We start from the raw sequence: 14,313 nt of genomic DNA, 5'->3' as shown, positions 1-14,313 counted from the left end.
TGAAATAGCTGCAGACCTACTTTGGTCAAATACTTTTTTATAGAAATATACATTATATATATGCATATATATACATATATATTAATAGGACCAAGTATATAAAGTGACATTCCAAGGCTGGATGCATTTACAAACAGTAAAAATAAGCTGTGCGTCATGGCTGAACATGATCACGATGCCTCTGAAGACATTCTATAAGAGGTAGGTGACAAAACTTCTCTGCCATCTTCAAATGTCCTCAATTCTACATTCATCATTGTGTGTCTCTTTTTTTTGTAGGCTCAGCGATGTTCCATAACTCCCCCATTTTCTGTATTCCAAGGTCACTATCATGATGAGAAGAAGTGTACATGTTTTGGTCGCAGAGAGCAGATTCTGCCCATAATTTGACTCCTGGTGACAATGACATTGAATCACTACTTTGTGTGCCTTGGGTAGGCCTTGTCTTCACACAGTTATATCTGTGACAATCCTCCAGTTATCTTTGTGCATGAGAACAAACCACAAGCTAACATTTCTTCAGCAAACATTGCTTAAATGCAGAAGGCCTCTGAGAGAGAAGGCATCCCTTTGCTAATTTCCGGTTTCCATCCTGGCACTGCACCGTCCTTGTGTGCCAGCCTGTGTCACAGGTCCTAGAGCAGGACAGCCATGGCCCTGTCACCCACTGTAGCTGGGGTGTGTGTGGTCCCACTTTGTTGCTGCCATGGCTAATGACAGAGTTTACTTTTTGAGTGGACTTCTTGGGAACAAAGAAGCTGTAGCGGACGTCTAATGCTTTAGTTGGGTCTGTTGCAAGAATCTGTACAATCAGAATTTCTTTTGTGGCCGAGTAGCCCATCCCATGCAAAAAATCATCTCTGTGGCTCCACCCACTGTAGTTCATGACTGTGCCATTGATATCGATGATTGTCTCTGAAGTGGAGATCATGTACTTGCCATTGATAAGGTACTCACCATTTTTCTTCTTCAGTGCTAAATAGGCAGTGAATCTTGTCTGGTCTTTGGCTTTGAACTGTCGGACTTTTATGTGAGTTGCTCCTTCGGGGATCCTCACAACATCTGTGTAGCCCTTACTGTAGGCAAGAATGTCCACATGTGAGGTGAAGAAAAGAAAGGAGCAATGGGACAGAATTAGTACATGCCTAGATATGGACAAACAAACAGTAAATTTCTGAAAGTTGTCCCTCGTCATAACATAAACTTCTAGTGTATTTAAGAGCTTAAGTTTGAACTGGCTTTAAGCTTTTTTTATAGCACAAAATAAAAGTGCAGTATAATATTGCATTATATCTGTTTTTATTGAGATTCAAAATTAGGATGATGCTAGCAATTATTTTAAAAGTAGATTTAGAGATCCGTACAACCATTGCATCTTCATCAATTTGTAGCATAGTTACAAAGATTTTTGTTTTTTTTTTTTTTTTGGTTAGGTACAAGGTAGACTAAATGTGACTATAAATGGACACATCTACCCTTAATCAATCTGATAGAAATACTTAATGTTTCTGAAATTGAACTCACCAGCAGGCATTGGTAAGCCCTAATATTGTGCCCCAGACAGGTAAATCTTTGTCTTTCAAGGTGGGCTATAGGAGCCATTCTTAGACAACGTCATATTACTTCAATATGCTGACTTCTCTAATAGCAAGGCTTATTTATTTGTGGAATGTAGGCTCTGCCTCTAGAAGCTAGATTTTATGGGGCAAAAAGGTAAATGTATGGTAAAATTTTGTTGCTAGATCATAAGTACTTACTATTATTCTAAGAAAAAATGATTTTAATGCCTTATGATTTTTTTCTGAATGTTTAGTCTTCATCCAATATTATGATAAATTGAATGAGGTGTTTTATTGGGTGAAACATAAGCAGGTCTTGAAAGATAAAGCATCTGTTTACAAAGGAACACAGAGCCTCTCTAATATCCACAAACCTTGCTGAACTCTAGCCCACATGCTAATTCAGTACCAGAAGACTATACCAATAAGAAGGGCTCATCTTTTTACAAAATATTTGCTTTTATAGGAGACCATAATAAGGCTGAAAGGTATGTTATTACTTAAAATGACTTTAAATGTTTCCTAGTTATTTAAAAAACAGCAGATATGTATATGCAGATTGACTGGCTGTTGTGAAATTAAATTGTGTAATTTCTAATTCTTACTGAAGGTTCAAGATTATACATAAAAAATCCAAGTTCACAATCCCTGACTTGAAGAGGGAGGTTCATTCGCAAAGGAAGTCTCATGTCTACCAGGGGTGTGATCTACAGTACTCATCTCACACAGGTGTCAGAATCTCTGAGGCTTGGGGAGCGCAGAGTTGCATGGAGTATCCCTGATTCTGTCTTTCCGGATTCATTATCTTTATGTTCAAAACTATGAACATAATGGATAAGATCTCATTCCTCATTTTTGTAGTGTCTAATATTGATAGATGATACATAATCCTACAAGGGCTTCAAGGTCAGAATGACTATTGGAGAGGATGCCACATTTTACACTAAAGAAAAAACTTTAAATGCCTTTATTACAGAGCTCTTCCTTGTCAATGATGGGCTTAAAAGCCAGTTCGTTTGTCAGATTTTTTATTTTATGTGGAAGAACGCATAGGATACACTGTTGTGAGGTATTGCCGTAACAATTAGATTCATCAAAGTCATATTATTTATCTGTGTCATCATCGTCTTCCTTCTCTCTTTTTCTATTCATTTTCTACTTTCCTTCTTTTCCCTCCATTCTCTTTCCTTCTTTCCTTTCCATCTTTCTGCCTCTCTCTCTTCCTTTCCTTATATCACAAAATGTTTCACACGCCTATGACCTCAGTTACAGTTTTAAGTTTCCAAGTTTTAGTTTCTTCATCTGTAATGTAAAATTTGAGGTACTAATCTGTAAGTTGTTCTACATATTTGAAATGTGGAAAGGTACAAAATATTCCTGGACCTGTATGGTTGGTATAGATGGTCCAATATAGTCAAATTTGTCAGAATTCATTATTTAGCAAGATTAATGACATATACTTAATAGTCACAAAAATTCTTGGGCCATGCATTGTAGCATCATAGCAAACATAATTTGTTGTTTTTCAAGTTACTGTGATATTTAGTACTTTTAATGAACTCTTGTTGATGTGGTTTGCAGATTTTTGACAAACTAAAGGAAGCCAAACACTCATGTTGGCACGCAGGCACACTCCACCTATATACACAGCACAGGAGAGGTTTTGTAAAGAACAGATAACCCTGCATTCTGTCAGAACTTTTAGCTAAGTCAGGCATCTTTCTGATAGCTCTGTTCTATTTGAGTCCAGGCACTGTAATTTATAGTCTCGTGTTTAGAACAAAAGTGTGGAATCCGGAGACATTGCTCTCTCTCTCTCTCTCTCTCTCTCTCTCTCTCTCTCTCTCTCTCTCTCTCTCTGTCTTTGTGTGTGTGTGTGTGTGTGTGTGTGTGTGTGTGTGTGTGTCTGTCCTTGTGGAATGGAGAACCAGATCATAAAATGGGCTTGTTGCACACCTCAATTAACACATTTTTCAGGGAGCAATGTTTTCTGAAGAAAAACACACTGTCCAGTTAGAATTCGTTTGTTATAAAAGCAGCAAAAGGAGTCAGGAATGGTGACTTACACCTGGAATACCAGCACAGAGGCAAGAGGATGACCAGATGTTCAATAGCAAGGCCATGCCTCAAAAAGCAAACAAAAAACAAAACAAAACAAAACAAAAAATCAACCAATCCGTGGAAGCAATGGAGGATGGGATGGAGGAGGAAAAGTGAAGCCTGGAAGCTGATACGCCAGGTGGAATTTGGAGGGGTGGATGTAGGCGTGACCAGAATGCACTGTATGCACGTATGAAATATTCAAAGAATAAATTAGAACTATCATAAAAGGGCTGAAGGATGACTCAGTGGTTAAAAGAGCACCTTGGATACTCTTAGAGGACTTGGTTCCTAGCACCTACATGGTGCTCACAACTTCCTGTACCTTCAATTTCCAGACCAAATGCTCTCTTCTGGCCCTCTCCAGTGCCAGGTTTATAAGTGGTGCACAGACAAATCACCCATACACATAAAATAACACTTAAAATATAAAGATAGCTAAGGATGGAGCCATTCATCCCTTCTAAATGAGGCTTTAGGTATGACATATTGTTGGGTACCACTTTATGGGGCAGTGTCCCCTTTTTCTTCCTGCTCTCTCATTCTAAGATCTTGGATCCATGGCTCTGGTAGCTTGTCTGCTTCCTGAGGCATTTAAAGTTTCTCTCAGCCACAGAGACCTATGCAGGTCTTCTCCTCTCCCTTCTCATATGCATAGAGCAGCGCTGCAGCCACTATACCTACTCCTGTGAAGAGCTGATGAGCTAATGCTAGTTTCCTAAATCAGCTTCACGGGAGTCTAGAACCTTGCTTAATTCACATGAGGCAAAGTTGCTGCTGCCATGTTACCTTTTTTTATTGAAGGTTCCAATAACCTTTGTACAACTGGAGTTGTCCCCGCCACATACTCCACACTTGTCATATTGCAGCTTTGAGCCAATGATGCCATCACAGCCAGTTCTCACGCACCTTCCTCGGACACACACAGAGTTGCTGTATGGCCGACACTCAGTCCCATCTGTAACCTGTATATGACAAAGATATCAGGAACAGGGCTATTGGGGCTCTGGGATTTGGTTCTTTTACTTAAAGAGAAAGTTGTAATTTCTGAATTTTCTGCTGCAATAAGTTATACCTTCAAAAATAAGCTAGATATGGCTGTGAGGTTAAGAGCATATACTGCTCTTGCAGAAGACGAGTTCAGTTTCTAGACCCATGACAGGTGGTTCACAGCACATGTAACTACAGCTCCAGGGGCACCCAATGAGTTGGTCTCCCCAGGCACCTACTCTCATGCACACATACCAACAAACACAAAAACTAAAATAAGTCTTAAAAACGAAACCATCTAAAAGCAATCAATCATTCAGCTTCCAGGAATTTCTAAGTGAAAAACCCACATAATATATTTTTTATCAAGAATATTTGGTTATTCACTTTCTTGAACTTCTTGCCTGATATTGTAGGGGAAACTGTAGCCACGCCTTCTTAGGGGCTGGGTACAGGTGTACCTGACCAGGCTTGTGAGGGCGTGGTCAGAGTGACCGTAGTGTGACTGCGTTTGCCGTTTCGGGCTCTCTTTGGTACTTGCTGTACAGACTGCGGCCACGCCGGCTGGCTAGGTCGCTCTGTAAGTAAGGCTTTTCCCTATTAAATACCCTTATATTTCTACCTGACTCCGTATTGGTAATTTCCTACTATATGATATGTTTGGTGATCTAAGTCACTAATCTCCACTTCTGTATTCATAACACAGTTCCTCTGTATCATCTTGGCTTTTTACATTAATGAAAAGAATTTTTTAACTTCATGGGAGACTATCACTCCTGTAGAGGTTTGAACATTAGCAGACTTAAGAATACAAAGATTTGTTGTGTAGCTGTTAGTTTAGCAGCAAATTTGAAAATTTAGGCTCATTTTAAAAACCCTGTCATGCTCATTGTTTGTTGAACCATCAGGTATCAAAGTGAAGACAGATTTGTGTAGGAAACAGAACCTGGGGAGGAGTGTTTTCAAAAGGTTTGGAGATAGAGTGAATACTTAGTTCTGAATAAAGGAAATAGTATAACTTGTTGTTTCAAAGCAATTTAAACACAGCATGTACAGAAACTGTGGGGTTTTCATGTCCATACATATTCATAAATATATATTACTCATATATATGTATATGCATTTTAAATTTGTGTGCATATGACTTTCAGACATGTGACTGTGTGTGTTTATTTTTAAAGAGAAGTAGGTCTCTATAGTGTTAATAATTCTCTTCCCAGTTATATTTCTAGATTTTAGTTTTTATTTCTATGTAATGTTTTAAGGAAATGTAATACTTCATAAGTAAATAGATATATTAACATCTACATGAATTGGACATTTGCTGACTAGTGTGGTATATGATGTAGAGAAATAGGTCTACAGATACAACAGAAGGCTGTTTTCAGGGGTGTTTTAAATGCATCATATGTTTGAAAATTTGATAACTGATGTTTGTAAATTGCTGCATGATACAGAAAATAATGAAAAATCCCTTCAGTATATTCAGGAAATTAAGGAATGACCATGTATGTGTCTGATAATTTAAGTGACTAGAAGAACTTTGCTTCATGGTGAGGGTCTAAGATTTATTCTGAATCTTGGGTCAGAAAGAATGACTTTCAAACCTATCTTAAAGATTGAATTCATGGCCGGGTGTTAGTGGTGCATGCCTTTAATCCCAACACTTGGGAGGCAGAAGCAAGCAGCTCTCTTTGAGTTCCAGGCCAGCCTGGTCTACAGAGTGAGTGCCAGTATGGGCTCCAAAGCTACACAGAGAAACCCTGTCTAGAAAAACAAAAACAAACAAACAAAACAAGACAAAACAAAACAAAAAAGAAAGACTGAATTCATTCTTAAGTAAATAGCTGGAAAATGGAAATCTTTCTTCCCAATAGTCCTCTTATATTTGCCTGGAAAGTGCATTTTTTTAACAGATTATTTTGAAATTAGTATCATAATTTATTTTCCCTGATAATGGGAAAACCATGCTTTTCAAAAATCATTTTAAAGCATATACTTGTTCTGTTAAAATGTTTTTAGTCCATTGTATAAAGTTTGAAAATACAGAAATTATAGAGTTGAAAATGAAACACTTTCAAATCTAATAGTCCTGCAAATAATGACTGTGTCCATTTGACATTTGTAGACTTAATTCTATGAAATAATTTCTACCCATAATGCCTACTGTTCTGGGCACAGAGAAGTAGTTACCTTTGGAGAAAAGACCACATAGTAGCCAGTGCCCTTAGCTCTGCAGGTAAGCTTACACACATCTCCTGGTAGGACACCTGCGTATTTGGGGACCCATTCCACAAAAGTTTTGATTCCTTTTGCATCAGACTGGTAGCCATTTTTGGCCTCACACTGTTCATGACGAAAAGATTTACCTAGAAAACAAAACACGTAACATTCATACCCTTTATCAGCTTTAAGAGAAAATGCTAATGATTTCTGTATTGAAGACCTCTTTATGCATCAATGTTTGAAGTTCCTTGGTATAAACAGGCAAAAACAAGTGCTTTCTCCCAATCCCTTGGAGACACTGTTGTCTGTGATAATTTAAAAATCACTCCCATGTTTGTTGCTAATTTACACATTAGTGGATCTATCCACTATGAGATTAATGCTACTTCTCCAGCCTTGTTTATTTCTAATAAAATAGGGAGTGCACGTGACACACATATTCTTACTGACATCTGGGAGCATCATACCATTAGGTGGACAGGGCGTGACACTGCAGGAACGGTATATGGCCCTCTTTCCTGTGCAGTAGCGGCCACTGTTTCGAGGTGCAGGGTTATTGCAATGGCGGTAGGCAAACTGTACTCCTCCCCCACATGAGCGAGAACACTGGCCCCAGGGGCCCCAGGATCCCCAGTTTCCATGGCTTGATGTCTGAAATAGACAGCAGAAGAACTTTTAACTCTGGTGGGAAAAATTTCCCACATGTACATTGTAGTCACTTACACATCATCCCAGTGGAAACTTAAGCTCCAATTAGAGGGTGGCTGCCCACTTCCAGTAATAAGCAAGCCACCTGCTTCAGGACCTTGTTTCTAGCAGTACATGATCAAAAGTGTCACCCTAAATAATGAGCACATGGCAGGGATTACATCCTGTTTTCTCCCATCATTTCATATCTTGCCTTCTGATACTGCAAAACCCTTGTTTTACAATCACAGATCCCTGTTAACTTGGTTTTTACTTTCATGTTGGACCAACAATGAAGCACGTCATTCTGATGGCCTTGTAAGATGTTGGTCATTTCCATTTCTTTCCTTCTATTTAGTCCTAATAATACTTTGGTCCCTTTGTTGTCATCACACATTCTATGTAGATTCTACCTCATACATGAATTCATTTGAGCTGGCCTTGGCTACATTCCTAATTATATGTGACAGAAAATGAAGGGCACCTCCAACCTATGTGCCCACCTTCCACATGGAAAGATGACCCTAGGTATCAAACTCTAGGTTTCTTCCCATGGAGAAACTGTAGGAGGAATTTGAGAGACTATAACAGGTGTTATAACATGAGCTATTTTGACTAAGAAATACAAGCGCCTGGTTGCCTGTGTCAGGTTGTGTGACAAGACTCAGGCAATGTAAACTGTGTATTGCATTGTGTATGTGTGTCTTGGTGGCAGCCTCTGGGGTACCATAGCTCCTAACATTACATGAATTTTCTGTTAGGAAAGAGTGACCATTTGGGACTTTAAAAGATGTGATCAACGGTGTCTGCCACCATTTCTGCATGAAATTTGGTAGACAAGTTCTGATAACTTTAGTAGGAGGATTTTAAGAGAGAACTTCGAAAATGTGCCACAGAGGCTCTCCTTTGCGTGTCCGTCTGGGTTTATTTGTGAAACGCTTTAATTTGTCAAGAAATCCCTGTTAGCAGCATGTTTTCCTGTATTTGGTTATTGGGAGAGCTGCTGTGGGTGGGAGATGAAGTTTGGATAAATGATTGAAGAAAAACCCTTTTAGTCAGGAAATGAAGCCCTCTGGTGACAATGACCATACATATCCAGAAAAACACTTCCTGTGTTGGGTCTTGAGGCTTTAGTTGACAAGAAAACCACTTACTGAGTAATATTTTTTCTTAGTTTTGTCCACACATTTGCCCTGCAGGCAGATTCTGCCCTTCCCACAGGGCGTCCCCTCCACTGCAGGGAGTTTCTTGGTCAGACACACCATTTGGCCTTGGCGCACCACGGCACACCACAGCCGGGCACAGACATCCATGCCAGGGCACACAGTGTATTCAGGCCCAAATGTCAAGTTGCACTGCTGGGTGGCATCGTAGGTCTGTCCCGGGAGTTCCTCAGGACCCAGAATCTGCTTCCGTGGTAGGTCTAGCAAGCAGTTACCTAAGAGAGTAATCAAGATTCAGAATCAACCTGGGTTTAGGTTCCAAATAATTATGATCAGGGCCCTAAAAATTAATTCTTCTGGGAGGTGCCAAAATAGGACATACCTACAAGTCTGCAGAGTGGTGTTCTTGGAGTGCAGGGAATAGGGCAGACTCTTTGGACTCTAGAATTCTCTTAGAATGATGAGTTCTTGGAGTGGATATAATGATGGAGTTGAGGCTGCCAGTGCTACTGTCCTTTCTGAGTGGTTTGTAATATTGAGTTGTGAAAACAGTCACAGAGGAAATGAGGAGGGGCTTGCAGGGACTCTAACATGAATGTCATAGTAACAGTGCCATTCACAGCTCTGAGCAATGCCTTGGTGATGACACAGTCCACTCATCAGTTCTAAATCACCCCTTCCCCACATGCAGATCTCCTTGCCTCTAATAAGACTCAACGACAGCAGAGGTCATCATTCAAGATTTCACTCATTGAATAAGTGCTTATTGAATACCAGTGATGGCCTAGGTACATGAGGTGTCAAGAATACAAAAAAAAAAAGACAAAAAAAAAACAAAAAATCAACCAAAGAAAACAAAAAACAACAAACAAAAACAAAACAAGACAGGACAATGCTATTCTGCTCCTCAATTTGTCCCAGTAAAGGTAAAGAAACTAAATTAAGTATTTCTCACAGACTTGTAAAATTTGTAATAAAAGACTTTCAAGATCCATGGAATTAAAGTAGTGATGAGAAAAAAAAAAGCAAGAATCTTTGGTAAGTTGGATCAGAAAAGTCTTCATCTTTACCTTTGCTTTGCCATTAAGTCTGTTTATCATGGGTTTGTCGGGTATTGAGAGTGGGAGCCCAAAGCAGCTGGAATCTTAGAGTGGGGCCAAGCAAATGGGATGCTATGGAGAATACACAAAATCTGGGCATCCCCCTTTAACTCAAAATGCTTCCCTAAGAACTCAGGCCCAGTGAGCTGAAAGCACTCCTTTTCTTTACCATATACTCAGGCTCAGATGCCCACTGGCTTCTGTGTTTTTATTATTTTTCTTACCTGACTATAAAAGTCACACACTGATTATAACAGCAATAACAGCTAATATTTGTTACACATTCAGAGTTTATTATATATATATATATATTATATATATATATATCAACTTATTTATTTCTAAAGAAAATCCCAGGAGGTCGACTTACTCTTTTTATTCATCTTAAAAACAAGAAATATAGATTCTCAATTTCTTATGCAATGTTACCTAGTTATTAGGGCTTTGTGCTCAGGGGCTGCCATCCTCCTGGAGTACCATGTTGTCTCTGCTAAGCATATAGAAAGATGCCTTACTTTCTTCCTAGGGGCTGACACATGTTGGTAACCTTTAAATGGTTGTTATTGTGCCCAATGCTAGAAAGAGCTTGGCTAAAATCTAATCTTGATGAAATGCCCCATGCTTGTGTGCTGTCAGCCAAGTTAATCAACCTCTCTGTAATTTATGTTTGGGATCTGTGAGATGTTTCCTTTTTTCACTATGTGTTGTAAAGGTAGAATTAGCTTTGAAAAGTTAAAAAGAGAACAGAAGTAGATGAAACAATGATAGTTGGTTTTATGTTCAGCTGAACTGAAAGTCAGTGCCTTTTATCCAACACAAACTCTCCCATATTCAAATCCTTGTTTACATGGACAAAGTAACTATTCAGCATATTTTAAGTGTACTGAAAACATTTTCACAACTGCACTCAGGTTTCTACAAAGAGAGCCCTGCACACTATTTGTCCATCTGTGATAGAGGCATTATATGAAAATGAATAAATAGCAGAGTTCCAATCTCAGCAAGCCAGAGCATTTGAAGAGGTAAAGCTCTTTAAGGCCAGCCAGAAAAAGCATTAGAAATGAGGATCTCGCCAAAGAGAACTTAGGGAGAAAAACATCAAGTCAAAAGGAAAACATGACCATCAAGTCAATAGGAAGGAACGATAGTAAAACCCCACTAAGTGTTCTTAATAGGACTGACAAAGAGAGGCGTTTCAGAACTCTTGGGGAAATGTCATCTTATTGCTCCATGAAACAGCTGCTGTGTGAATCAGAGAAGCCTTAGCAGATGCTGATGTTAGGACAACTGAACAGATCTCAGAGTCAGCAAGAACACTTTCCAGGTCTTCAAAAGTGTTGGATTCAATGTTTGCTTGCTTTTTTTCTCCCTAAAGAGTGCAGACCATAGACTGTGTAACAAGGTATTACAAGGCTGGAGAGACTCAGCCATGTATAGACAAACAGGACATGGCTCTACCTTCCTCATAATGAACCAGAATAAGTGATCATCTCACGATGGATATGTAGTCAGTCACTGATAGCCACCCTATCACAGGAGATGATGATATGTAGATGATATGTAGAGGAGGAATGTAGATTCTGAGTTTTGCTAAGGACACTTCAAGATGAAACAGGTCTTTACAATTCTTAACTCAGTACAATTAAAATAACTTTTTTTAGAGGTCACATGAAAGTGTCATTTTCTTGTTTAAAATAAAATGTTTTCCTTCATCAAATGATTGACATTAACTTACTAATTTTTTCAAGGGAGATTTGCTCTGCTTTCGTTTCTGCTTACTCAATAGCATGTGCTTTAGTCACTTTGTTTTATATTTGATGATTTCCTTTTGTAACAGAAAAATAGTACAGACATCTCTACGATATGGAAACCTTATTCGAGAAAATGACAAGTCATTACAGTGTCTGACTATGAAACTCACAGTGTACTGTATTTAAGAATGATGTAATAATGGATTATCCAATCTGTGTCTTCCACTTTTAAAAGAGTATATGGTTTGGATGTAGACTGAAACTAAGAAACTACCATTCTTCTAACATTTTAATTTTGGCCTTTATTGGAATCAACTGACTGTTGACTATTTCTTTTCTTCTTTTTTTTTTTTTTTTTTGTTTATTGAGACTATTTCTCTGTATTGCTTTGGAGGCTGTCCTGGAACTAGCTCTGTAGACCAGGCTGGCCTCAAACTCACAGAGATCCGCCTGCCTCTGTCTCCCCAGTGCTGGGATTAAAAGTGTGTGTCACCAACATCTGGCTATTGACTTTTTCTTAATCTGTTCTATTCTTAGTTTTGGTCACTCCTTCATAACAACTTCCTGTTTAAAAAGTTTATATAGTCTGAAATTCTACCTGGGCTGTTCTGTTCGAGACTGCCCAGTTGTGCCTTCCTCTCCTCCTCCTTCTCTCCATTTCTCTCCTTCCTTTCTTCTACTGACATATTTGGTGCATAGAAAATGGAAGGTCAGCAGGCATGCATGCATAGCATACATGCTTTCCCATGCATCCAGGGTTAAAAATATGAAATAAGGCCAATGACTAAAAAACAGAGTCATCTGAAATGAGTAAATGAAAGAATGGCTGTTTCTCATTGGGCTCTGTAGCCCACCAGTAAATAAAGGAAGGTCCAGCTTGCCTCCATGAAATAGAACCTAAAAGGATCAGATGTTTAGGGCTGTTTTCCTTGCTAATGATAAGTAGAAATTATGCGACTAAGGTTTTTTTTTAATGATTTCATCTTTTCCTATTTTTAATACTGCAGTTATTTCCATCTTCTCTTCTGGCACGAAGGTATAAGATTGAATCCAAATACCTGCAGGTTGGAAAACTCAACGAATGATCCTGATAAAGCGTCTGAGACCTCACAAAATTCTCTGCTCTCCACTCTATTGTTTCTAGCTTCAGCGTCTAGTCTTTGCATGCCTTCTCTGAGGCTGTTGGATGAAGTGCATTTTCTTACTTTCTGAGGAACCATTTTGGGTCTGGTGATAAAGGAAGAAGAACATTGCAAAAGGAACAGATGATGTTGACTGAAAGTGACTCTGGGGCCTGCATCTGGGGGACGTATCATATGCTCATCGTCATGGATACCAGTGAGGGGGTGAGGTTAACCATTCTGTATGACACTCGTTGATACAAAGTTTTTAAGTTGCAGCTCACCACAGCCTTAGAGTATGTCTTATTTGCTCATATGTTCAAAAAACCACATTAATTTGTGAAAAAATCAAGATATAGCCATAGTATACTTCAAGATTTTCAATTTCACCTCAATAGCTGGCTTTCTGTCTTTATTGCTATTCCTGAAGCTGGAAATTGACAAAGAATCCAGGCATATAGCTTTCCATTACTATTTTCTGTCAAAAGTACTGTGCTCATTGAGTGGCCATAGCTTTAGTTCTTTAAATAAACGATGAGGTAATCTGGATAGCCATCCATACACTTTTCCCCTGTCAGCTCACATTGCTGGTTTTCTTGAGCTGTAACCACTTGGTCTTTCTCATTGTCTGGCAGAAGACTTCTGGAAGTAGCAAAAAAATCTATCTCCTTGGGCCTCCCTCAAGGTTAGGAAGTCTTTGGTAAAGGAAATTCAATAAGCTGCCTTCCTTGCACAATTTCTCTGTCTGTGCTTATCCCTACTTCCAAGGCTTGCACTCCTAGCCAGCTTGAGTTCAGCTAACTTGTATAAACACTGCAACATTTCTCCAAAGCCCTTGGCCGGGGGTGGGGGGGTGGTGTCCCACGAGGCAAGGCTACTCCTATTCCGGATCACAAGTCTCCAGATACAGTTACTTTAGAGTGTGCACTTTGGCTTCCCAGTCATAACCAAACTACTGCACATTTCTCCTTGGACCTAAGTCAGGAAGCACTCAGTACTAATGAATTTAAATCTGGCAGGGGTAGAGTGCTACAAATGTGCAGCTACTTATGGCTAATAATGTTAAAAACAAATCAAATGCTTTGAGTTTAATTTTACTCTAGTTTCTCTTTGCTTCAGCACTGCTGAAGGTGCGAGCAGGAAGGATGCGATGTCACACCAAGCACGTATTTTCCAGATCATGTGCTCTTCAGTTGCCATCAAAACACTGGACACATTTTGTGACAGTGCCTGCTTAAACGTGGCATGTCTTGTTGCCTTTATCTGAGTGTCTCAATTTAACATCCCTAAGTAACTGAAAGTCCATCTTACCTCTGTATGAAGTGCTGCATCTGACCAATGTCTACAAGTCTCGCCAGGAGTGAGACTAGCATGATGAATGTCATATTGTTGATGTTTAGGAAAATGGGACCAGGTTACTACACATTTTTTGTTTGCTTGTTGGTTGGTTGGTTTTAGCTCTGCAGTTTACTGATTTTTGTTACCTCCTTATTGTCAAATGTGCTCACTTGCCCTTGGTTTATCTGTGTGAAGTCTTCGCCATGCCCGTGAGTACGGTGTTGCTAAAAAGTTTTAGTGGCCTAGAACATTAGATCCTGACCACAAGTTTTTTGAGT

General features: G+C 39.2%; 1 protein-coding gene across 1 annotated transcript in view; it reads right to left on the bottom strand.

Annotated features, from left to right (window-relative positions):
• Nucleotides 1–508: 508 nt before the first annotated feature.
• Nucleotides 509–14,313, bottom strand: part of Adamts5 (ADAM metallopeptidase with thrombospondin type 1 motif 5) — a 36,737-nt gene continuing 22,932 nt past the window's right edge. The window contains exons 4-8 of the mRNA XM_027412358.2: nt 8,717–9,000; nt 7,343–7,526; nt 6,843–7,018; nt 4,449–4,624; nt 509–1,076 (exon numbers count right to left, since the gene is read on the bottom strand). Of these exons, the coding sequence (XP_027268159.1) occupies nt 509–1,076; nt 4,449–4,624; nt 6,843–7,018; nt 7,343–7,526; nt 8,717–9,000 (1,388 nt within the window). The remainder of the gene's footprint in view (nt 1,077–4,448; nt 4,625–6,842; nt 7,019–7,342; nt 7,527–8,716; nt 9,001–14,313) is intronic.

Source organism: Cricetulus griseus, chromosome 4, assembly GCF_003668045.3.
Source record: "Cricetulus griseus strain 17A/GY chromosome 4, alternate assembly CriGri-PICRH-1.0, whole genome shotgun sequence".
Classification (NCBI taxonomy): Eukaryota; Metazoa; Chordata; class Mammalia; order Rodentia; family Cricetidae; genus Cricetulus; species Cricetulus griseus.
The sequence above is the reverse complement of the archived record's forward strand: the minus strand, read 5'-3'. Positions and strand labels throughout refer to the sequence as shown.